Genomic DNA, 23719 nt, shown 5'->3' with positions numbered 1-23719 from the left:
TTGAGTTTCAAATACTTTATTGTATAGTTTATTGTTTGTTGAAAATCACAGTACGGCTTATCTGTAAAGTAGTCTGTTAGTTACCTAAGAGGGATGCAAGTCGCTGTGAATTAAAAATGCAACATTACTTCATACTGAAGTGTTACATGCACCATTGTATATTGTTAAGTAAATAGCTCAGTAACATTAGTCGTTGACATATATTTTTAATTAAATCTTTTATCGAAGTACATTTTGTGATATTATAATAAGTACTTATACACGAATTAAAATCTAAGTCTCCACTTTCACACGAGATGTGATAGTACCGAGTTTATGCTAGTAAAGTACGATGACGTCACGCAGGTCTACGCGGTCTCGTCCGTCAGCTCGTCGCAGCGGTCCTCAAGCTCGTACTGTAAGCACAAAGACGAGTAGCTCGCAACATGTCAATATCTAAAAGCAAACGATAGCGGCGGTTCAGTTCGTTACCTCATCGAGCTCCAGGCACTTGCCCCACTCGGCGAGTGTGATGCGGTGGTCGTCGTCCTCGTCGCAGCGGTCGAGGAAGGGCGCGATGCAGTGCTCCAGCGACATCAGCGGCGCTCGGATGGGGAATAGCTCGTGGCGCGATACGAACCTATCGGAGGGGGCAGATTATGTGACGTAGAAATAAGGTAAATTGTATTCGCCTGATTAATGAAAGATGTGGCACCTGTCGTTGTCGTGCGCGTCGAGGTCGCACCACTTCCAGATGGCGGCGTTGGTCCAGCGCCGCGTGAGGTTGGCCTCGGCCTCGCGCTCCATGTGCAGGTAGTGCGGCGACAGCTCGCGACGCTCCGCCATGTCACGCATGATGTTGAACAGCCAGTCGCGCATGCGCCGCGGGAAGTCAGACATCTCGCTCTCCAAACATTCCTGCGCACCGACCCATCCCGTCAATCATCTAAACGTTAATTGTCACCTCTGAGAATGGTCGCTTAAAGGTTACCGGCATCTCCCTGCAGGCGCCGTAGTACTCGATCTGAACGTGGTGATATTGCGGGCCGCGGCACAGCTCCGAGTTGTCGAGGCACAGGCAGCGCTGGCGGTACACGTCGCAGTCCGACGGCCATGTCTCATTGTGATGAGTGCACACCTGTCGCGAAGTGGTTACGGTCGATTATCTTTCATTTCTTTGCACATGAATAATACATTTTAAGGTGTTCAAATTAAATCCGATATCATAGGAATATTCCAGCTCGTTTATCGCAGGACCGGCCGGTGTCTTATGCTTACCTTTCGGCGGGAGTCGGTCTCGTAGGGGCATTCCTTGATGCAGTTGCAGACCGCGTCGCCGTGCTCGTCGATCTCGCACACGCGCCCTGCGCTGCAGTGCACCTTCAGACACGGATCTGAGACGAAATAGTCACTAAGACCAACACTAACACGTAAAAGACGAATTTTTCGTGAAACTGCCTTTTAGGAATATGTCGAAACTATAAAAAGTATTAAATATTGTCTTATGTTCTCATCTCGATATAATTATAAGATAGTATTAACAATAAAGTCCGCCTCAAGGCTGCGTGTGAGCAAGCCTATGCCAGTTAACTCAGTGACGATTAATACGTTATTAATATATTGGTGTATATATAAAGACTAAAGACCAATCATAACAAGAATATACTGCCAAAATCGGCGCCGCAAGCAGCGCAAAAATTTAGCGAATTATTCCTTGAGTTATTCTAATTTTTAAGGTTAACATGAGAAGTCAAAAACATTAATTACTCACCTTCCATGAAAACTTCGTTGCCTCCGTTGTTTTCGTCACCGACCTCATTCATGATTTCATTAACACGAGCTCTCTCAGACTCCTATGTGATGGAAAGGTGCTTTATTCAAAGATTTCTTCTACAAAAGTGAGTTGTGACTCGTGTTTTACAAGTGTCGTACACACTTGTACTACGTACTACGTGATAGTAATATCAAAATATTTTTATAATTGAATGAGTTGACGACTGTACCTGGAACCGTTTTTCGTCGAGGCGCTCCGCCATGCCCAGCTCGAGGTGCTCAGCTTCGTCCCCGCGGTGCGTGCCGGCCGCGGGCGGGAACAGGCGCGCCGCCGCCAGCATAGACGGCTCTGTGGTCGTCGTCGTACGCAACCTGCGGTGCTTCCGACGTTTCTAAACAGATGACGTTGCGGTTGCAGTCTACTCAAATGTATATTATTCTAGTCTGGCATGGTACAAATTTTTCTGTTGTATTTTGCTTGCACCGCGGCGTAAGTCACGTCGATTAGAACAAGGTACACAAATATATAATATGTGGTGCGAAATCAACACATTATTAATCAGAAATCATTAGTTATTTATATATTACATTTTTTTTACTTATCAATTAATATTTTTAATGATTGTGCTTTTAGATATACTAAGTGATTACCAATACAGCTTCCGTGGAGCATATCGTCACGGCCAACAAGGCCAGCACCAGCAGATAACACCTCATCCTGGCTCCTATCTGTAATTACAAGCTGTTATTAAACTAGGACAAATATTAGTACGTACTTAATTTTTACACATTAGTAATAGTATTGTTTAGAATCTTCTCTAATATACTCGTCGCTTTCACTCGTCATTTATTGCCTCCGAGATGTGAATCATCGCTAATATCATTACTTGGAATTTATAATTAATTAAATAGGTAAACATGAAATGCGTCACAGGCTACTTGAAGTATTCCATACCTACCGAAGACGAGTATGTTACTCGCTCAAGTATACGTATCTAGTCTTTACTATGTTTCAGCAAAGTCGAATAATGTGTTGAGATACTATTAATTAGGAAGATGAACTTATTATTTTTTTATGATCTCAAAAAATCATATTTAAAATATAAAAAGTACTGGCGAAAGTATTTTTACGGTATCTGCAAAAATGTTTTTTTTTTTACAATTTCTTAGAGTTACGAGTTATTAAATTCTTTTCTGGAGCGACCGATCGACGTGTGACGTCACATCGCCCAACGTCGCTCGCTCGCCCATACAATTTCGCCAGTATTTTCGCGTTATTCTTGATTTTATTTATATTTCGGTTAATATAAAAAAAAACTTTTATATATTTATTATACAGTACTATAGCACACTAATTCAACAAATAGAACTCAGAAAAAATATTTTTTTCATATATATTATCAAAAAAACGAGTAGATGTTTTCGTGATAAGTATTTTAATGTAAGTACCTTAGTAATAAAATTTGTCGTATTTATAAGTCAACATTTTCCCCTCTTCCCTCCCTCTGTGGTACTCCGCTGGTGATGCAAAGCAAAATCGCCATGCTGGGGATTGACGTTCGCTGCGACCTTAGTCCAAGGGATTACATCGAGGCTGTTATAAAAACTGCTTCACGGAAACTCGGAGTTCTGAACAAGGTGCGGCGCTTTTTCACGCCACAACAACTGTGCCTGCTGTACAAAACACAGGTTCGGTCTTGCGTGGAATATTGCTCGCACCTTTGGGATGGCTCCGCTAAGTACCTACTTGAGGCCTTGGACCGGTTGCAGCGACGTGCCGTACGCATTATTGGCGATGTAAAGGTCACAAACACCCTTCAACCTTTACAATTGCGTCGTGAGATAGCAGCACTGAGCGCTTTCTATCGACTGTATCACGGCGAGTGCTCTGAGGAATTATTCTCTCTAATTCCTGCTTCCCCCTTCCTTCTTAAGTCCACGCGAGCTGGTTCTCGATGTCACCGCCTAACTGTGACATCAATTCCATCGCGAACAAAGAAATTTGGCAACTCCTTTCTTTGTCGCACTTCCAAAAAATGGAATTCCTTACCAGCTCACGTGTTCCCCTCCTCTTACAACCCGGGTTCCTTCAAACGAGGCGTGAAGAGGCATCTTGCGGGCCGGCAAGGCGAAGGCGGCTAGTGCAGAACGTTTTTCCCGTCTGTACTGGCCGTCGTCGCGTTTGGACTCTACTACCACTTACCATCAGGTGGAGTAGAGTCATTTGCCCTCCCGGCGAATATAAAAAAAAAAGAAGTTTTTAGTTTAAGGATCAAACATTTAATTTTTACAGGATAGTTATAGGTAAAAAAAAAAATAAAAAAAAAAAAAAGCCGAGATGGCCCAGTGGTTAGAACGCGTGAATCTTATCCGATGATCGTGGGTTCAAACCCGGGCAAGCACCACTGTATTTTCATGTGCTTAATTTGTGATTATAATTCATCTCGTGCTTAACGGTGAAGGAAAACATCGTGAGGAAACCTGCATGTGTCTAATTTCATTGAAATTCTGCCACATGTGTATTCTACCAACCCGCATTGGAGCAGCGTGGTGGAATAAGCTCCACAACCTTCTCAAAAGGGAGAGGAGGCCTTAGCCCAGCAGTGGGGCATTAACAGGCTGTTACTGTATAGGTATTAGTTTAATATAACATAAGTCAGAATATTCGTAATACGGCCTTGTGACGTTGATTACCGACAGTGTTGTCATAAGAGTTTGTATCGATGAAAAATGCATTTCAATTTTAATCTAAGTTTATTGTTAATCTTGAAGATTATTTGTGAAAAACCCCGTATCGCTAATGGTGTAAGTTGAAAAAAACCTTAATGACTGTGACCCATTGAAATTGATTTTTACCATATTATGTTTCTTTGAAAGTCAAATACGTAGTCTAATATAGTAAATATGATACAAATGGAATCAAATAGTTTTTCATTCAAATAGGCTTTTAAGGGCACTTTTAAATCGCCATGTTACGGTATAGAATTAAACGTAAAGCTACTACTGGCGATCTTCTAGTTTACCTGACCGATGGGCTGAAGTAGTTAAGTCCAAGAGGTGGCCTCTTGGACTCAACTACAACAAAATTAGCAGTTAGTCTGGACATAGAAAGTATAAGTTTACTAATATATTTCGCATGATTTGTGAAACAATCCGCAATCATAAGATCGACTTTCGGTAGATTATTTGTTGGTCTACGTGAAAATACTGCTCTTATTTTAGCATAAAATAATTTATTAATAATCTTTCTAATATTACTATAAGTGAGAGAACGTATGTGGGGCGTCAAATCACAAAGAGGGATAAAATAAATACGAAATTATCATCAATAACGAATGGGCGAAGTGACGACACAATTAAAACTCAGACGGAGCACAAATGATACGAGAGCGCCCAAATTGATTTGCTTATAAAAAAAAGTTTACATGATACAAACATAATTTTTTACACATGTTATTATATAATCATTTAAAGTTTTTTTTTTTATAGAATAAGAAGGCGGACGAGCATATGGGCCACCTGATGGGAAGTGGTCACCAAACGCCCTTAGACATTGGCATTGTAAGAAATGTCAACCATCGCTTATACAGCCAATGCGCCACTAACCTTGGGAACTAAGATTTTATGTCCCTTGTGCCTGTAGTTACACTGGCTCACTCACCCTTCAAACCGTAACACAACAATAACAAGTACTGCTGTTTTGCGGTAGAATATCTGATGAGTGGGTGGTACCTACCCAGACGAGCTTGCACAAAGCTCTACCACCAGTAAATTATTTTAGTACAAAAATAAATATAAAAATAATAAGATTATTTTAGTACAAAAAAAATCATTTTTTTAATTTACATCTTCCTAATTGCAATAGAGGTAGTAGGTAAGTTAATAAAGCGCTGCTAAGTGTCGGGTGAAAACTGACTAATTTTCTTTTACTTGCTTATTTAAAGGTGAATAGTTTGAGTTGTTACTTTAAATTTATTCAATTTGCATTTTATAGTATAAACACAAACGTCGTCGGTATGACCAACGTCGTGTTAGTAAGTACCGACATAATAAATAACAACATACAAAGATCATTTTGTAAAATACAACAAGTGCTTTTAGTAGATATTTATATTCATTAGGTTGCTTTGGTGCTGCTGCTAGATGCCTACTTGCCTTCCCAGTTTAATTGAATAAGATTTGATATATACACAAATATATCTTACGTATTTCAAATCGACAGTAAAACTAAGTACAATGCGCAATAGCATAATATAAAACTGACTGTAACTTCAGATAAAAAAAAAAAACCACACATGATTTCAAAACGCGACCTGCGCGGGCGTCGCGCGGAGTGCATCGCACCCTCGAGCCCCGGCGGCTGCCGAGTGGCACATCGGCGCTGCTGAGTAAGCGCTGCTGAGTAAGCGACGCTTCGTTCATATTACCCTGTCAATGAATTAGGAATGTGAGCCGTGCCTGCGCTTCGACTCCGCATCGAATTCATATCTCATATTCAATATTAAATGACTACTTTTAAAAATACAATTTTGTAATATACAATATAACTGCATAGACGTTAAAAGAGAGGTAATTTATAAATACGGGCTATTCCTTTGTTATATAAAAAATTTGTAAACTATTACAAATTCTTTCTCAGTTTCTCTCGTCGGTTCTTCAGGTCAGGGTATTTTCTTTTCCGAACGGGTCACACATTTTTTATTTGAAAACCAATAAGTTGGTAAGTAAGTAACACTATCGTATGTTATTTCGAAAACATAATGTGGCGTATTTATGAGTTGACACAATCGTAATGTTGACATAGTAAGACTGAGTTTTGAAGAAGGCACGTTCCGTAAGTGCAGGTGCAAATAACTCAAATGCACGGCCGCTTCGCTCGCGCCGGTTCATGCGAAGTCCTGGGAGGTACCTACTTATGGTAGCAACTAAAACAAACCATAGCTACATATTTCGTGCTCCGTTTGGTGAGACAATTTAACAATCAATGACTTCATACACATCTGTTTAAGATATTGTGCTGAACATGGTGTCAGACTCCATTAGGTAACACTGTTAATGTAAGTAGGTACAATTCAGTCGACATTTTTAAGAATAAATAATGTGATGATCAGCCTAGTCCGGCTAGTTAGTTTTTGTAGAAACTACTCGACATTACTTATGTCAATATACATACAACAAGTTTGTTTATTAACATAGGTAATGTTGATGTACTTTTTTGTATTCTATGAATATATCGTAAGTATGGGATAAATATAATTCAAATGAGCACCGAGAATAAACGTTTGACTATATTTATGTTTGATAATTTTGTTGACTAAATACAAATTCTATGGCGTCACCGCTTAAGGCTAATGATTCGTGTCGTGACCGGGGGCAATGCAGCCAAATTTTTTTTAATTGAAAATGACATCAAGAAATAAGATATTAATGTAACAAACTAGCGTATTCAGCGTTAGTTAAATGTGAAGATATATAACATGTCGGAAGTTTTGGGAATAGTCTAAGCTTACACGTAGGTAAATGACGCAGTGACCTAAATAGAGAGCAACTACTCGTATCTACTTAATGTCATTCAATATATATTATTGCATATTTATTTTCGTATGTTTGTATTTATGTTTGTTTGTTTATTTGTATTAAAGGGTATCAGTGAATTGTTATTCTATTAAATTCGTTTATTTTGCGTTCATACACCTACATAAAAGTTATCCTTTCTTCTTTTTTCTTCCTGCACTTCCTGCGGTTGGCTGGTAGCGTATGCTTTTAGCATAAACACCGCCTTTCTTTCGTATATTTTCTAGTGTTCAATAAAGTATATAATATATTAATGATAATTGCTTACTACTAATAAATATACTAATAATACAATAACCACAGGATTATAATATTCTAAGTTATATTTAGTGCTTGCAACATTGATACCTTTAATATAAATAGTTGTGAGTTCAACAAAGTTAAAATTATGAAGCTATAATGTTAAACACTGGTCAATCTCAACGGATGGACCGCTGGAGCTCACCTAGTCTGTTGAGATTTAATAAAAATATATTCTTACTATTAATTTCTCCTCACGAGCTCTTAGCCCTTAGCCGACGAAGTGGTGCCCGCGACCTATTTGCCTACTTCACAATCCTGCCTATTGAAGGAGTTTGAAGAAAGAAACGATCTTCGTAATTGGCGTAACGACAGTGGGATCGCATCGCATCTATTTGTTTCCATTGACCTAGATATGCCACACGTTACATCAAAATTTAATTTCAGATGGTATGGATGGATGAATGGTAGATTAGTTTATTGAAGCAGCGTTGTTAACATCAAATCGTTTAATTTGATACATTATCCAATACCAGTATGTATCAAATCTCTCAAAAAAACATAATTAAATATAAACTTAATTAAATATAAGTTGTATAAAATTTAATTATTCGTTTACTTAATATTAATTATAGGTATTTTAAAATATGCAATAGTTAGTATACTTTTAAATACCAAGAACGCGTGAATCTTAACTGAAGATTCAAACCTGGGCAAGCACCACTGGATATTCATTCTTAATTTATGTTTATAATTCATCTCGTGCTTACGTGTCGTGTAAAAATCTGCTACATGTCCATGTATCCACCAACCAGCATTGGATCACCGTGGAGGAATAGGCTCAGTCTTTTTCGAACCCACTTCAATTTACCATAAGCGAAAGTAGTTAATTTTACGACGTGGAAATATATAATTTACGTTACGTTTTGACTTATTTAAAGCGGTGACTCCAAATTCCAATTACCAAGCGACAGATTTTTTTAAATATGTTCACTAGGTAGTCACATAATTATGAGCATACATAAAATAAATATTTTTAAACATTGGACATCACAGGCGATAACCTCCGACCGGTAACCTCGTTACCGAATCTACGATCTGTGTCGTCGAGATGTTTTATTGATAATATTTGAAAAATACTACCTATACGTTATTTTGTTGTTGTGAGCTGTAAAATATTTTACCGAGCGTAAAGAAAAATTGTCAGCGACCGTTAGGATTCGATTTCAGAATTTATAAAGTTATTTATATTATTGTACACTTACCATTTGCAAACCTGGTACAGTCACAAATACAAAATTGAAGGGTACCTCAAATTAATTAACTATCTTTAGGGTATCTTAGGACTGGTTGTAAGTTCCAATTCTTAATAATATTTTGTAATATATGTAGGTCATAATGACAATGATCCCACGAATAACATAAAACAATTTTTCGCGAGCGTGGACGGAAGTCAGGCTATCTGCGTGTCCGCCGCGCGATAGCCGCGACCCCGCCGCTTCGTTCGTCAGATAAAAAATAAAAATATAACTCTGCTATTGTGTCAAACCCAGTTTATGTTAATGTAAGCTTCATAAAGTTTATCCACAGTTTTGACCTATCAATATGTATAAGCAAACCGTCCACTTGGTTTGATTAAATTGTTCATTTGGATTGAAACATTACATACATGTATTTAGTATACATCATTCACTTTTATTATTATTTTTTTAAGAAATATTAGTAATGCAATGTTCGTCGCATTTCCAGTTTACGATTAATAAAAAACATAATATTGTATTAATGATTTTTAAACTATTAAAATATTATATTAAACATTGGTCGGAGATTGAAACGGACCATACAATAGTTTAGAATAAGGATAGTTACACGTATACCTACAGATGCATGATCTTAGTTCTATTCTGGTTAAAGAAACTATGTTTCCTAGTTTATTATTTTCACGATGACCTATATGTTTGTTACTGTTGCGAATTGGTGGACACAATAAAATGCCGATGCAATGATTTTATTGGTTGAGGAGTAACGATGAGTCCAAGAATGTGTCGCCGGCCAGCGCGAATATATTGTAGTTCAGTAACAAAATATCCTGACTTTCATCATCTTATTATATTTATGGGATTCGTTTTCATTTAATGGCAAATGCTATAATTTGTCTGACAATAAAGTAATTAGAATATTATTTACAGCATAGATTTTAAAAATAAATATTTCTTTCATTAAGGTTAATATTTTCTACTTTTCACCAAAAAAGAAAAATATATTATGTTCTAATTGTCTACAAGCTTGTTTTCGACCACGGCGACGAACAAGAAAGTATGAAAGGAAAGAAAGGATACGAAACATTTTTTGTACTAACATTAGACATATTAATAGAACCAATAGAGTCACTAAGAAATATTTATTACGTATCTAACGAAAAAAATTTATTAATCAAAAATATTCTACTCTTTACTGGTCAATAATTATCAAATTAAAATAATTAAATCGATTATTCATCTTCATATTTGAGTAGTTGGGCGTTAGAATTTAATATTGTAAAATAAAAATAAATTTTAATTATATATAGACTAAAAAAAAATTATCAATAGGTTTAAAAAAAAAATCCTTTACTCACCACGTCTTTCTTGCAAAGTACTTCAAGCCGAGGCTGCGTCACCGTCGAGTGCGGGCCGCCGACTGCTCGTGCGCACGGCACCGACTGTAGAGTACGGACTACGGAGGTGCTCCGCGCGCTTACAGGCTCGCTCCCGCAGCAGTTTGTCTCATTTAGTAAATATGCATTGAACTAGATGTCCAAAAGTATTACCACTGCGTATATTTGAAAAACTTCTTATCAATTCAATGAATCTGCATTATTTGTAAGAATCGTATTCCAAACGGAGGTCCTGGATTCAATTCTCAGGTCATTAAAAAGTTTTTGGTTTTTCTGTCAGAAAAATTCTCAGTAGTAGCCCGGAGTCTGGAAGTTTGTACATTCCCGTGCCTCGGAAAGCATGTAAAGCCGTTGGTCTTGCGCCTGAACTCTTTCCGGTCGTGTCGGATTATCGTCTCATCGGATTATGAGAGTGAGGGAAGAGAGAGTGCACCTGTAATATCTCCTGCGTAGTTGGCTAATCTCTCTTGAGATTGGCCGCCGTGGCCGAAATCGGTCTGGAGGACATTGATATTATTAAAAAAAATGTATCGCAGATTGTGAGTTTTTATTACAGTTGTGTGTGAAATCATCGTAATTCATTAGCTCTAATCCCATTTATTTGTAAGTTGCCTCCACATGAATGAACTGAAGGAAGGTCTGTATTAAAATTCCCCGAGTCATCATCAGCTGTAGTAAATTTAGTAGTTCGTAGTAAATTTTAATCTTTTTTTAGGGGAAATATTTAATTTTCACGCCCTTCCAACGCCATTTCTCAAAAACTTGTCACAAGCATTTCAAAATAAATCAATCAAAACTATTTTCCCGGTCCAAACAGAGCGACGTTTACGGGCTGTTAATTTACTTGAAACAAGATATGATTTTACTATGCTTCAAAGTCCTGAGAGTTTTACATATTTGGTTGAGTAAATTAAATCATGAAAATGTAAGCAACACCCCGGTTTTTTTTTACAGTAAGTAGCTTTTTTATTAAAACGTTAAAGCTAAATATGCTAGCTTATTCTTATCAAAGTTCATTCTATTTTTTGTGTTTTTGAAATGATGATTGTCATTGCATTATTTATTGCATAGTTTTAAATATATCATATCGATAGTTACAGAATACCTGGTCGGGGAATAAGTAATAATAATAATAAATTGGCCAAACAAAGCAAATAATAAACTATTTACTTCTATAGATAGGTAACAAGATAATGTACTAAGATTGTCTCCTTTGAAACAAATTGCAAAGTTCTTTATGTCAGAGTGGTAGCGGTACAGAACGAAGCAAACAAACAAACAAACAAGGCGTCGAGTTATCCTTATATTATTATTTGTGTGATAGATATGAATAGGTTTATAAATAAAACACATTGCTTGTTACAAAAAGTATGTCTCTATTAGAGAAGGCGGTACGTCTTCTTCAGAACAGATGATACGCACACACGCGTTACCTGCGCGTGCGCATGAGATTTGAAGAAAACGTGCACTGTTTGATAATTTTACCGAGAAGAAAAGACTATACAGCACAAAACTAGACCCCAGAAAAATTACAGGAAGAAATATCAAATAACTAATTTGGTAACAAGACTTTTAAGCGACTTTACTTTCCACTGTACGTGCTTTCGGGGTCTAAACTTTGCTCACTATGTCGAGACGATAAATATTCAGGATCTGGTCGCGCGAAAACAATCTTCGGTCGATCAGCACTGATACATTCACGTCACAAACTAGTCCTAGTATTTCTATGTAAAATAAGATTAATTTTAAAGTACACGTTATATACTTTTATACAGAAATACATTTTGCATTTAAGTTTGCGGTGGACTTTATATAATTCAATCGGCATTATTATGTATGCAAAAAGTATTTCTGTAAAAAGCTGACAATAATAATTATAAAATTACATTAAAATTAATTATTAACTTTAAATATTTAATAGTATGATGACGTCTGATGTATTTCCAGAATACGATCTTGAATATACAAATACGTAGTGTTGGCAGTGATGTCAAAGGCATGGCGTTTATGATTTCGAAGGTGAGTCTGCGAGTCGGCGACGCCGAGCGGATAACTTACCGCTTGCAACCCCCCCCCCCCAATCTCTGTAAGAGCTACTAAAATGACATTGGAAAATTTGAACACGGTAGATGTTATCTAGTTGACTTGAGTTTATTTTAATTGAACAGGTAAGTACTACAACAGCTGCACATCAACTATTTAATATACAAACATTTTACAATTATATTTATCCACCGACTGCTAATAAACTAACAAATTTTATAAAAGACAAAAACCGTAATTGTTATATTTTGATTTCAGTCATAGTAGGTATTTAATAAATGTAACTTTGTAGTAATGCCACCTCGTTAGATATGAGTCAGAGAATAAGGAATACTGTTACAAGGTGCAGGCCACTAGGCACGGCGGGGGGCGGCGACTACGGACCAACCCGTCGGCCTAGTGAATCTATAAAATGGAGCAGATGGACGCATACAATTATGTTCCAATCAGGCTGGTCGATAAATTAATTTAGAAGATGCAGCTGAAGGCGCCCGAGGCGACAGTTGCGGTAGGGGCACATGAGCGGCAGCAATGTTTGTGACGCAAGCAAAGCTAAATATAAACATCATTATTCGGGTGATGGATTTATAAAAGAAATGCAATTTTTTTAATCGGATGCTCTACTAGCCTACTAGTTAACAAGTTACAGGATATGCTTTGACCGTCGTCGCGTCGGCTTGTCCTCTTGTTGGGTGAAGTAATTGTACCGCTCGTGTGCCCTTACCCTTAATAGCTTCTACATCATAACATTACTTAATGTACACGTGAGACCTCCGCGCATTGTTATCGCGCCAGTACAGACAAACAAATAATCATAGCGATACCTCAAGCTGTGCTGCATCGCGTTTGTATAACGTTTACACATAATTATACAAATCGATCAACCAATACAACCAAATTGTCTTTAATTGTACTCGTTAAAGTATAATGTTATTAAAAACATATCGTGTGCGTTCTATTTATTGCCATTTTTATTAAACTCTTATAGTTTACAACGATAATATTTTCATGAGTAAAGCGAGCCTGCGGTAAACGACGGCAGCGCCTGCCGTCTAGTTCTAGTCTGCCTGGTGAAACGGGACAAGTAGGACTCGGATGAGACACTTTTCAAAGCATGCAGTGTAAATATAACAATAATCAGTTCTTGCAAAGAGTTGTCGGGGATCACGATAGTTGCTGTTAATAAAACAAATGGTTGTTGCATTATTATGTAATTTTGGTTAAAGTATATTACTTGTTACTGTTGTTGTGGAACGATTACAAGTGGACATCAATAATGGAAACATGAAACCATTTTACATGTTCGACTGCGGACCGACGAGTGCGATCCTGAGCGCGGAGTACGTAACGATTGTTATTGCTATGAACGTGACGTAACGTGGCCGGTCTCCTCCGACGAGCCGCTTCAATAATATTGCCAACCAGTGACAAAACAGTAAACCCTAAAGTATGGCGAGCCGATAATAACCTAGTATACAATTAAAATATACAAAAAGTTGAAAAATCACAAAATTTCCATGATCAGAAAAATTATAAAATCGCCATCGACTTCGAGGAGATCTGCGTCTGCGAAATGATACGTTGACATTTTTCGCATTACTTTCTTTTGAAATCGCGATTACCGATTTGTAGCAAACGAGAAGTAGAGCGCCGGTATTACTTACGACAAGCGCTCGATGCAGGTGCGGTGATGGACGGTGGTAGCAAGTCGTATTGACCTTTCGAGTCGGCGGATACACTCCTGGTGTTACATTAAATACCAACTTTTGTAACGACATTGTTTTAAAAAAAATATTTAACATAAAAGTTATTACACTACGAGCATTTTCCGCTGTTTCAAAAAGTTTCGTACGAACGGCGAACGAGATTAACGGCGAGGCCGTCCCAACGTCTCGTCTATGGAACTTGCGTGCTCTATTTAAATAAACAATTTATTCTTTGTCAAACATTGGTATACACCAACGTTAATTCGTATTGACTCAAGTGTCTGAATATAAAAAGCACCCCTATCTCTTGTTTAACACAAGTACTGCAATCGGATAACTTGATAATGTTTTGGAATTCCTACGACACAACCCAGTATGTCACCGCTTCAATTTGTACGTGGGACAAAACGTAATACACGAGTCTGGTACGAGTCGATATGCAGCCGTATACACCGTCGCCTGCAGCTGCAATACCGCGGACTTTATCAACACGCAAGATAAGTTACAGGATATTCGTTATTATTAACAAAAAAAATTAACTGCTTAATCATAAACTTATTTTAATAATTACAAACATATAATAATTTGTTGTTGAGTGGAGACTGCGTTCGGCGTCGCAGCGGACCAGCACGGACCAGCGCGGACCAGAACGGGCGAGCGATACGGGACAGGACTATAGCGAGCGATCGATCGCTTCGATCGGAAAATTCTATTGAACACTACGAAAGTAAAGTAAGAAACAAAACAGAACATGAAGTAAAAGATCATTCTAGATTTATCACAAAAAGTCCCGCCGGGCGCGAAAGGGCCGGCTGTCGAGGGGGCCTCGATTACGAAATTAATTTACTATCTAACTACTTAACGAAAGGAAGCGATATGCGAAGCGTGGTAGTCGACTCGTGCTCGACTGGAATTTAGTAGACGCGAAGTTACATCTAAGACTTGTAGAGGTTTGTCACACGACGAGCCGCCGGCGCCACCTGCGGACCGACGACCACCGTTAGTGTCACTCGACCGTCGCGACGGTCATTTCCTTTTTGCTTTAGTTGTTTCTAAATGTTTGTGCTCTTGTAGTCAGACAGAAAATAACTTAAAACTACAAAATTTGTAACGACATCAGGCATCGGGTGGAATGAGTTTTCGGAACATATATCCTTCGGAGATCTTCATGGCGAATTAATTGAATGTCAAATGTTTTGACAGCCAGATAAGTACTTTATAACTAAATTTTTGAAACACAAACGATTTAGTCAATTTATGGGGCCGGGGTATGAATGTAAATATGAATAACACGAGTATTATAGAAGGCGGTCAGAAGTCGAGTAGGAGTGCTGGCGGGCGACGTACTAGCGGCGGTAGGGCTGGCGCGGCTGGAAGGCGGCGCGGTGCGAGGACAGCGGGCGGCGGCGCGGCGCCTCGCGCGCGCGCGTCTTCTTCTCCTCCACGTTGAGCTTGACGCCGGCGCCGGCGCCCTCGCCCTCGGCCGGGAAGAACAGCGGCTGCGAACGACACGCGCACGTCACGTCAGTCTCTGCGCGCGGGGCGGCTCGGGTGGGGCGGGGTGGTCGGACACTCACGGCGGCGTTGAGGCACTCGGCGGCGGCCTGCGCGCTCTCGTACGTGATGAACCCGTAGTTGGGGTGGCGGGGCGCGCCGGGAGCGGCCGGCTTGCTGTGCACGCGCAGCTCGGCCACGGTCCCGAAGCGCGCGAACAGCGCTCGCAGCTCCTCCTCCGTCGCCGAGTGCGGCAGGTTGCCAAGGAACAGCTGCTGCGCGTCCGAGTACCGCCGACCGCTCTCCGACGGGTTGCCTGTCGTCGAGCGAGTGGTTAGTGTCCGTCGCATTTATAGTATAGTTCATTTTCAATTAAATATTAATTATATTGAAACTCTTAATTTCTCAATACAAAACAATCGAGAGCTCTATCTGTATAAGTTTCACCGGTTGTGATAATAGTTGTGTGTCGGGTTTCCGCTGTACCTGGCTGCTGCGGCTGCGCCACGCGTGGGGGCCGCGGTCGCGGCTCGTGCGGCGCGGGTGCGGACGCGGGAGCGGGAGCGGGAACGGGCGCGGGCGCAGGGGCGGGAGCGGGCGGCGAGCCACGTGACGCGCCCGACTTCAGCAGATTGGCATATGTCTTCGGCGTCGCTGTGATACAAGAGAGGTTAGGATTTGATAGACCAATGAGCGGTATACAAATAAATAAAAAAAAACAATGAACGAGTCTCATTTAATTAATTAATCGTATATAAAAATATAAAAAAGAGCCGAGATGGCCCAGTGGTAAGAACAAAGAGCCGAGATGGCCCAGTGGTAAGAACATGTGAATCTTAACCGATGATCGTGGGTTCAAACCCGGGCAAGCACCACTGAATTTTCATGTGCTTAATTTGTGATTACAATTCATCTCGTGCTTTACGGTGAAGGAAAACATCGTGAGGAAACCTGCATGTGTCTAATTTCACTGAAATTCTGCCACATGTGTATTCCACCAACCCGCAATGGAGCAGCGTGGTGGAATAAGCTCCAAAACCTTCTCTTCAAAAAGAGGAGAGGAGGCCTTTAGCCCAGCAGTGGGACATTCACAGGCTGTTACAGTACATATAAAAATATTAATGAAAATAAAGAGATTTTTTATTATATTATAAAATTTTCGTTTAAAAACAAAATCAATAGTAATTAATAAAGTCCTGTCTCCCGAGAGGCGTATAATCTATACTAATACTCTAATGTATTATGAAAATTAGTTGTTGTTTTATAGACATTGTTTGTTATAAACAGCAAATTGAGTATTAATATTTACAAGGTTGCGGCGGCGGCGAGGGCTCCCGCTCGGGCTCGGGCTGCGGCAGCGGCTCGGGCACGGCCTCCAGCTCCCGCTCCGGCGCCGGCGCCGCGCTCACTGCAGTCGGCGTCGCCGACGGAGCCCCGCCCGGTATAGCGTTCGCTGGATAAGTGAACGACCATTAAAGACCAAAACCGAATACGTTAACAATGTTTTCACTGCAACAGTGTTTAAAGCGTCGACGTTGTTACGATAAGGAAGTCCTCCTGGCCATTGATCCCATAGGCCTACGGGACGGCAAATCCGACACGATCGGAAAGAGATCAGGCGCAGGACCAAAGGCTAGCCGTGCTAAAAAGTTGTCATTGAGCCGAGGGCGCAGTTTTACCCTGCAGCGCGGCGACGAGGTGGCGAGGGGGCTCGTCGTGCGGCGGCGGGTGGCCGTTGAGGTGCGGCGCGGGCGGCGCGGGGGGCGCGAGCGGCGCGGAGGGCGCGGGGGGCGCGGGCGGCGACAGCAGCGGCGCGTGCGGCGGCGCGGGCGGCGCGGGGAAGGGCGCGGGCGGGAAGGCGGGCGCGGGCGGGAAGTAGCCGCCCGTCGCCGCGCCCTCCTCCTCCTCGCCCTCCGACCGCCCGGAGCCCTCGCCCTCCTCGTCGGAGAACACTATGTCCTGTGATGGAGATTTTGTTTTATACTATAGCAGTTCATATTTCTTTCTAAATACACCGATAACACAAAGCGTCATGTGGTTGACGACGTTATACACTGACCACCCCCACAAAAGACCGTTCCTACCAGAATATTACTCTACGCTGTCATTAGTCGATACTTATTACACAGTATCAAAACCAGCAGCACACCCGACAGGGAATCGCCAAACAACATATGTTTGTGTGGAGTCCCTATTCAAGGAATATTCATGTGATATATTTTTTGTTTTATTGCTATTGTTTCAGAATGTTATAAGCTTATGCCACATTAAAATGGACTTTGAAACCATTAAAAACAAATGAATGGAGAATATTTGCATTTAGTTTGTTGTTCGTTAGTACATAATATGTAAAATTCTTGTATTAATAATAATAATAAAACATATATATGATAATAACTATATATATTGTACTTTTTATAAATATATCTTTGTAATATATATTGTGTAAATTTATAAATGTGTATAATGCACTAGCCCCATGTGTCCTGCAGGCTTTTCTGGAAGAGATCACTACTTCAGTTATAAGGCCGCCCCTTGCATGATATTATTTTATATTCAGTATTAAGCTTTTTTAAACTTTTTTATATATTTTCTTTGTTAGATTGTGCCATAAAGATATTTATTATTATTATATAATTATATTAAACAATGTTTCTATGTCACATAACATAAAGTAATTCTACCTTATTTTTAATATTCCACCTCCAGTGTTCACATCAGTAAGTGGTCACCACCATCACCACATTGGCACCATAAGAAATATTACATAACCAATGCACCACCAACGGCACCTTTGTGCCTGTTTGGTGGTAGCATATGTGATGAGTGGTACCTACTCAGATGGGCTTGTACAAAGCCCTGCCCACCATGCGAGTCCTTTATGCTTTGTACTAACTTATCATTTATTTAAAGAATAAAACTAATTCTAACGAAACTTAATTGTAAGCATAATTAAAGTTATTTTTAATGATTCATGTTAATATTCTTTGAACTGACACGGCACGTTTTATAAAACACTATTAAGTATTCTTATGTGTCGGCGCGACGGCGGACCTTTCGTCCGCCGTGATGGGGAACTAACTAACTTTTCTTGTGAGCAATTTAAACGCAGGCACTGCAGATTTCTGCCGCCGCTTGTCACTTACTTGTTTTGAATCTCTAGATTACTTTATGTTAGTGGTGAAAAACGTCTTTTGAAATTCTCAGTTCTAATTTAAAAGTGTTCATGGAGTTAGTTGAATATTAAAGCATGGTGGCACATACCTGTTTAATGAATAATGTTATGCTTTTTCGCTAACTAGTAATTTATATAATACTGAAACTTCCACCAGCCCATGAAGCTCGTCATCTGATCCAGTCAATAGGCCTCGTTAGAGATTTACGTTTGCCTATCGAGAAATCTTAAGTCACTATAGCTGCCTTGTTTAAAGACCTGAAAGTCCATATAATTCTCGTCTGTGATCACACACACGCGTGCCGGTACCTGGTAGCGGAAGATGTCGTTGTGCACGTAGTACTTCTTGGGCGACTGCGCGGCCAGCACGAAGGTCTGCGTGAAGCGCCGCATGGGCGCGCCGCCGTTGGACAGCTCGCCCGTGACCTGCACCACCACGCCGTTGCCCAGCGTGGCCTGCGCGTCCACCTGCGGGCAGGGCACGCCTTACTGGCCGCTCTCGGGCTACCACACGAACGGATGGGATGGGCCGAACCTGGCTGATCTTGGCATGGCAGTCGCGGAAGTTGAGCTGCTGAATGCGGTTGTGGATCTGCTTCTGGCCGACGACTGGCAGCGTCTCGCGATTAGGCGCGTCCAGGCCGCCGTGCACGAACGACGAGTAGTTGTTGTAGAATCTGAACAAGATCGATCGCGTCGAACATTCACGTTATTACTTGCAAGCTATATTCCACATACCTCCTTTCGTCCTCAAAGAGCAAATACAAATATAAAAATGACTAAAATTAAATAACATTAGCTCCAGTCGTCTGATATTAAAAAAATTTATAAAAGATCTCTAAGAAACTAGTCCACCCTTCTGGTGACCTATCTCGCTTCTAGCTGGCGCTATTTAGTCTAGCCGAGTGCAGCGGTGCGGAAAGGTATAGCGGCAGCGTCGCGGGTACAGTGCCTCAGGACATATAGCGGCAGCGTCGCGGGTACAGTGCCTCAGGACATATAGCGGCAGCGTCGCGGGTACAGTGCCTCAGGACATATAGCGGCAGCGTCGCGGGTACAGTGCCTCAGGACATATAGCGGCAGCGTCGCGGGTACAGTGCCTCAGGACATATAGCGGCAGCGTCGCGGGTACAGTGCCTCAGGACATATAGTGGCAGCGTCGCGGGTACAGTGCCTCAGGACATATAGCGGCAGCGTCGCGGGTACAGTGCCTCAGGACATATAGCGGCAGCGTCGCGGGTACAGTGCCTCAGGACATATAGCGGCAGCGTCGCGGGTACAGTGCCTCAGGACATATAGTGGCAGCGTCGCGGGTACAGTGCCTCAGGACATATAGTGGCAGCGTCGCGGGTACAGTGCCTCAGGACATATAGCGGCAGCGTCGCGGGTACAGTGCCTCAGGACATATAGCGGCAGCGTCGCGGGTACAGTGCCTCAGGACATATAGCGGCAGCGTCGCGGGTACAGTGCCTCAGGACATATAGTGGCAGCGTCGCGGGTACAGTGCCTCAGGACATATAGTGGCAGCGTCGCGGGTACAGTGCCTCAGGACATATAGCGGCAGCGTCGCGGGTACAGTGCCTCAGGACATATAGTGGCAGCGTCGCGGGTACAGTGCCTCAGGACATATAGCGGCAGCGTCGCGGGTACAGTGCCTCAGGACATATAGTGGCAGCGTCGCGGGTACAGTGCCTCAGGACAATCTTTTAGATTATATATATATATATATATATAGCCAGAATATACGAACAAAAATTGTAAATTGCAATGTAACTTAAAAAAAATGTCATAAATGACAGACATCATTTTTGCTAAACATCTGCTTTCTATAATTACAGGCACAAGGGACATAAAATCTTAGTTGGTTGGTAACAAAGGTTGGTGGCGCACTGGCGATGTAAGCGTTGGTTTACATTTCTTACAATGCCAATGTCTATGGGCGTTGGTGACCACTTATATGGACGACCGTATGCGCCACCATCAGGTGGTCCGCCTACCTATACTATAAAAAAACATCATTCAATAAATATTTGCAATGCTTAATGTTTTGCATATTTGAAATGCTAAACAAATCTTTTATAAATTGAAAACAATGTCTGTTTTGTTTCCCCAAAGTAGAGCAGTTTGTATAATAATTAACATTATTTTGTAAAGATCACAGTGGAAAGAAATATTTGAATTCTATATGTTCCAAGAGGTATAACTTGGATCAAAAAGGTTATCTTCGTTAAATGTTTTTTTAAACATGTTAGTAAATAAAAAATATTAATATTGTATTAGAAGCATAAAAGTTTACTTAAATTTTATTAAAGTTGTTGAAAAAATTGAATGAACAAAATGAAACGAAAGAGAGCAAGCTATTTGATTCAGATCGATGAGATGTTACCTAATATTTTAATAAAATAAGAGAACAAACACGCACACCTGCAGATAGTTGATGGATACACGTGACTTGTAACTAGTCAGTGGGCAGGAACATCCTACTATGTTCCTATTGTTATGATTCCTATAATACTAAATTTAGTGGATGGCGGTTTTTACAATTATGCGAAAAGCTTGATGACATGACATGAGCCTAATGCAAGAAGCATTAGGCTTATGTGATGGTTTTTGTCTCCAGTGCAATAATATATTCTAAAGATTCACCTATGCAGATGTGCCGGCGCCTTGTTGAGCAGTGTGTAGTACTGGCGGACAAACTCGCGGCCGACGCTCTGCGGGGACGGGGACGCCTCCATTACCATCGCTGTTGTTATCACTGCGCCGATACAGCCCTCCGCTATACGCTGCCCTGAAACATTGCTCTTGTCATTCATTGTCTTTGTTCAATATCCGTTAGTAATATTTAGTTAGTCATTTTTATCTAATCAGCAGGATTCAAATGTAATTTTAAGTAAAAATATTATTGTTATAGAAATTGTTTGTCGAAACGCTCAAAAAATAAAGTAACCAATATATTATAATAAATGTATTATATTTGAAGCTACCTAAACAACAATACCTCTTACTTGATTGACATACAACTATCAAAGTTATCGTACGCATAGGAACAGTCATACCATGTTCTGGTTTAATTTATTAATTTAATAACATTTTCAAACTACCAAGAACTTACTAAATACATAATATTAATAAGGCAAAGATATGGCTGAAGATATTCAGTGCAGCTCATTATTTGTATCACAATTATTATTATTTTAATTACTTTAGAATAGTGTTATTGCATTGCATTCTTAGCATCGAGTGTTTACTTTCTTGGCTGCATGCATCATATGGCTAGCCCATAGTATCAGTGCAAAAGCTTTTATTCAGAGACAAGTCAACACAACCTTGAAATCACTTGTTTATTATTTCTAGTGAAAAGCCCAAGTTTTAGTTTTCACATTTCTGTCTTGACTGAGGCCTGACTATTTTTTCTCCTATGACTAAAACTAATTAAATAATCATGTTTTCAAAAACTTTTTAATATCATAATTTGTAAGTTTTTTACTACCTTCTCGCAACAAAATTTAATTATAATTGCTTTAATGGTGTAAATCTGAATGAATAACAGATATAGAGTTAGTTTATCATTTATAGTATAATATTAGTAAGGAATTAGATTGAGGTATAAGAACATGTGACAATGCATCAGAGATGATTCATTTTGAAATTATACTCTCATTGGGATCAAAGAAGTCCGAGATCATATTAAGACATAACTAACTACAGAAATAAAAAAATCAATACAAAGTAAATATAAGAATTAGTTAGTTTTTATTTATGTATTTTTAAAGTTGAAAAGCGGAGGACCAAATAGGTCTTCTCATGGTGAGTTGCCAAACAGCCCAGACAGTGGCACTGTAAGAAACATTATGTCTTCCTGACAGCTATTAATGCACTACTATGCTTGAGAACTACTATATTGCATACATAATTGTAATTATACTGGCTCATTTATCCCTCAAATTAAAATTAAATAGTCCCTTACCACTATAAAAATATAAAAGAAAATATTATCTTACACAGATTAGTCATTGTTACTACATTTGCAGTTTTTTTTTAAATCTACATGCAATTTAAAACCACAGGTGGTTTTAATTATTTTGTAACACAGTGAAAACAGCTTGATCTATAACTTTATTAATATTATAATATTTATATTTCATGTAAATAGTAAAGAAACAATTTTATATACTTCATTAAAATCACTCAAATAGTTAATTTAAACTTATTGTCACAAATTAATGAATGTGTAACATATCAAATACATTGTTTATTTTGTTATTCTTTCTCTCTAGTACCAGTCATTATTAAACTGTTAATTCAAAATTATATTTTAAAATTAAATTATTTAAAAATATATATGTATATATTTATCTACTACCACTAATGAGTGTTATTTTTTTAGTTAATTTACCTCATTTCGATTTATTTTCCTAAGACTTAGAAAAACTAGAAAGATTTAAGAGAATATTTGTTTTCATAAATTAATATCTTGTTTGATGCATCTATTAGCAAGCATCAACAAATATTATAATTACAGTGTAAGTTTAAGACTTATCGAACGAATAATCAACTGTTTCAGTCTACTCGATACACTTGATTATCCTGGGTTTTGTCAAACCACGCATGGCGATGTCGTCTAATATTTAACATGCCCGGCTTAACGCATCTTCTACTGCACAACTTTGTCTGGTTATTTTTATATTGAAAACCTAAATCTCTTCTATATATTGCTTATACGTACACAAAATTCGTTTAGTTGATATAATATAGAAACACCAGGGCTTTAACCTATCGAACGAAATCTTTCTGCCGACAACCAAAATATTGCACTGCCAGTGTTATTTTGTAAACAATAACAATTAAAAACGTACCTTAATAAATTATAGGCATCAAAGTGGTGTAATCTGCAACGAATCGTCACGAAAATCGCGTAATTTTCAGGATAAATAAGTACTGAAAACAGAAAAAGAGCCTACCTCACCGTTCGGTGTCAATTTAGTTATGGTGTTGCAACCCGTAAAAAGCTAATTACATTTGTTAATATCCAAAATAAGCATTATTACGAATTATGAAGAGACCAATCATCTATTG

At 39.5% G+C, this 23719-nt stretch overlaps 2 protein-coding genes across 5 annotated transcripts; both read right to left on the bottom strand.

Moving 5' to 3' along the window:
• Positions 1-10311, bottom strand: LOC126772654 (SPARC). Of its 2 annotated transcripts, none has more exons than XM_050493061.1 (9): positions 10184-10311; positions 2404-2481; positions 1983-2144; positions 1751-1832; positions 1258-1373; positions 971-1117; positions 695-897; positions 472-619; positions 1-395 (listed from the first exon to the last, which is right to left on the bottom strand). In XM_050493061.1, the coding sequence occupies exons 2-9, from the start codon at positions 2467-2469 to the stop codon at positions 348-350; spliced, it is 972 nt and encodes a 323-aa protein (XP_050349018.1). In that variant the 5' UTR covers positions 2470-2481; positions 10184-10311; the 3' UTR covers positions 1-347. The 2 variants fall into 2 exon arrangements, with proteins under 2 accessions (XP_050349018.1, XP_050349016.1); XM_050493059.1 differs by lacking the exon at positions 10184-10311 and adding an exon at positions 8832-8958.
• Positions 10312-11578: 1267 nt separating this feature from the next.
• Positions 11579-23630, bottom strand: LOC126772653 (ras GTPase-activating protein-binding protein 2). 3 transcript variants are annotated; one of them, XM_050493056.1, is made up of 10 exons: positions 23500-23630; positions 21287-21431; positions 19176-19317; positions 18950-19108; positions 17145-17424; positions 16775-16918; positions 15952-16119; positions 15549-15781; positions 15319-15470; positions 11579-14951 (listed from the first exon to the last, which is right to left on the bottom strand). In XM_050493056.1, coding segments are annotated over exons 2-10 (1377 nt in total). In that variant the 5' UTR covers positions 21385-21431; positions 23500-23630; the 3' UTR covers positions 11579-14950. The 3 variants fall into 3 exon arrangements, with proteins under 3 accessions (XP_050349013.1, XP_050349014.1, XP_050349015.1); XM_050493057.1 differs by having other exon boundaries at positions 21287-21426; positions 23500-23618; XM_050493058.1 differs by lacking the exon at positions 11579-14951 and having other exon boundaries at positions 15318-15470; positions 23500-23611.
• Positions 23631-23719: the final 89 nt, after the last annotated feature.

Source organism: Nymphalis io, chromosome 13 (genome assembly GCF_905147045.1).
Source record: "Nymphalis io chromosome 13, ilAglIoxx1.1, whole genome shotgun sequence".
Lineage (NCBI taxonomy): Eukaryota > Metazoa > Arthropoda > Insecta > Lepidoptera > Nymphalidae > Nymphalis > Nymphalis io.
The sequence above is the reverse complement of the archived record's forward strand: the minus strand, read 5'-3'. Positions and strand labels throughout refer to the sequence as shown.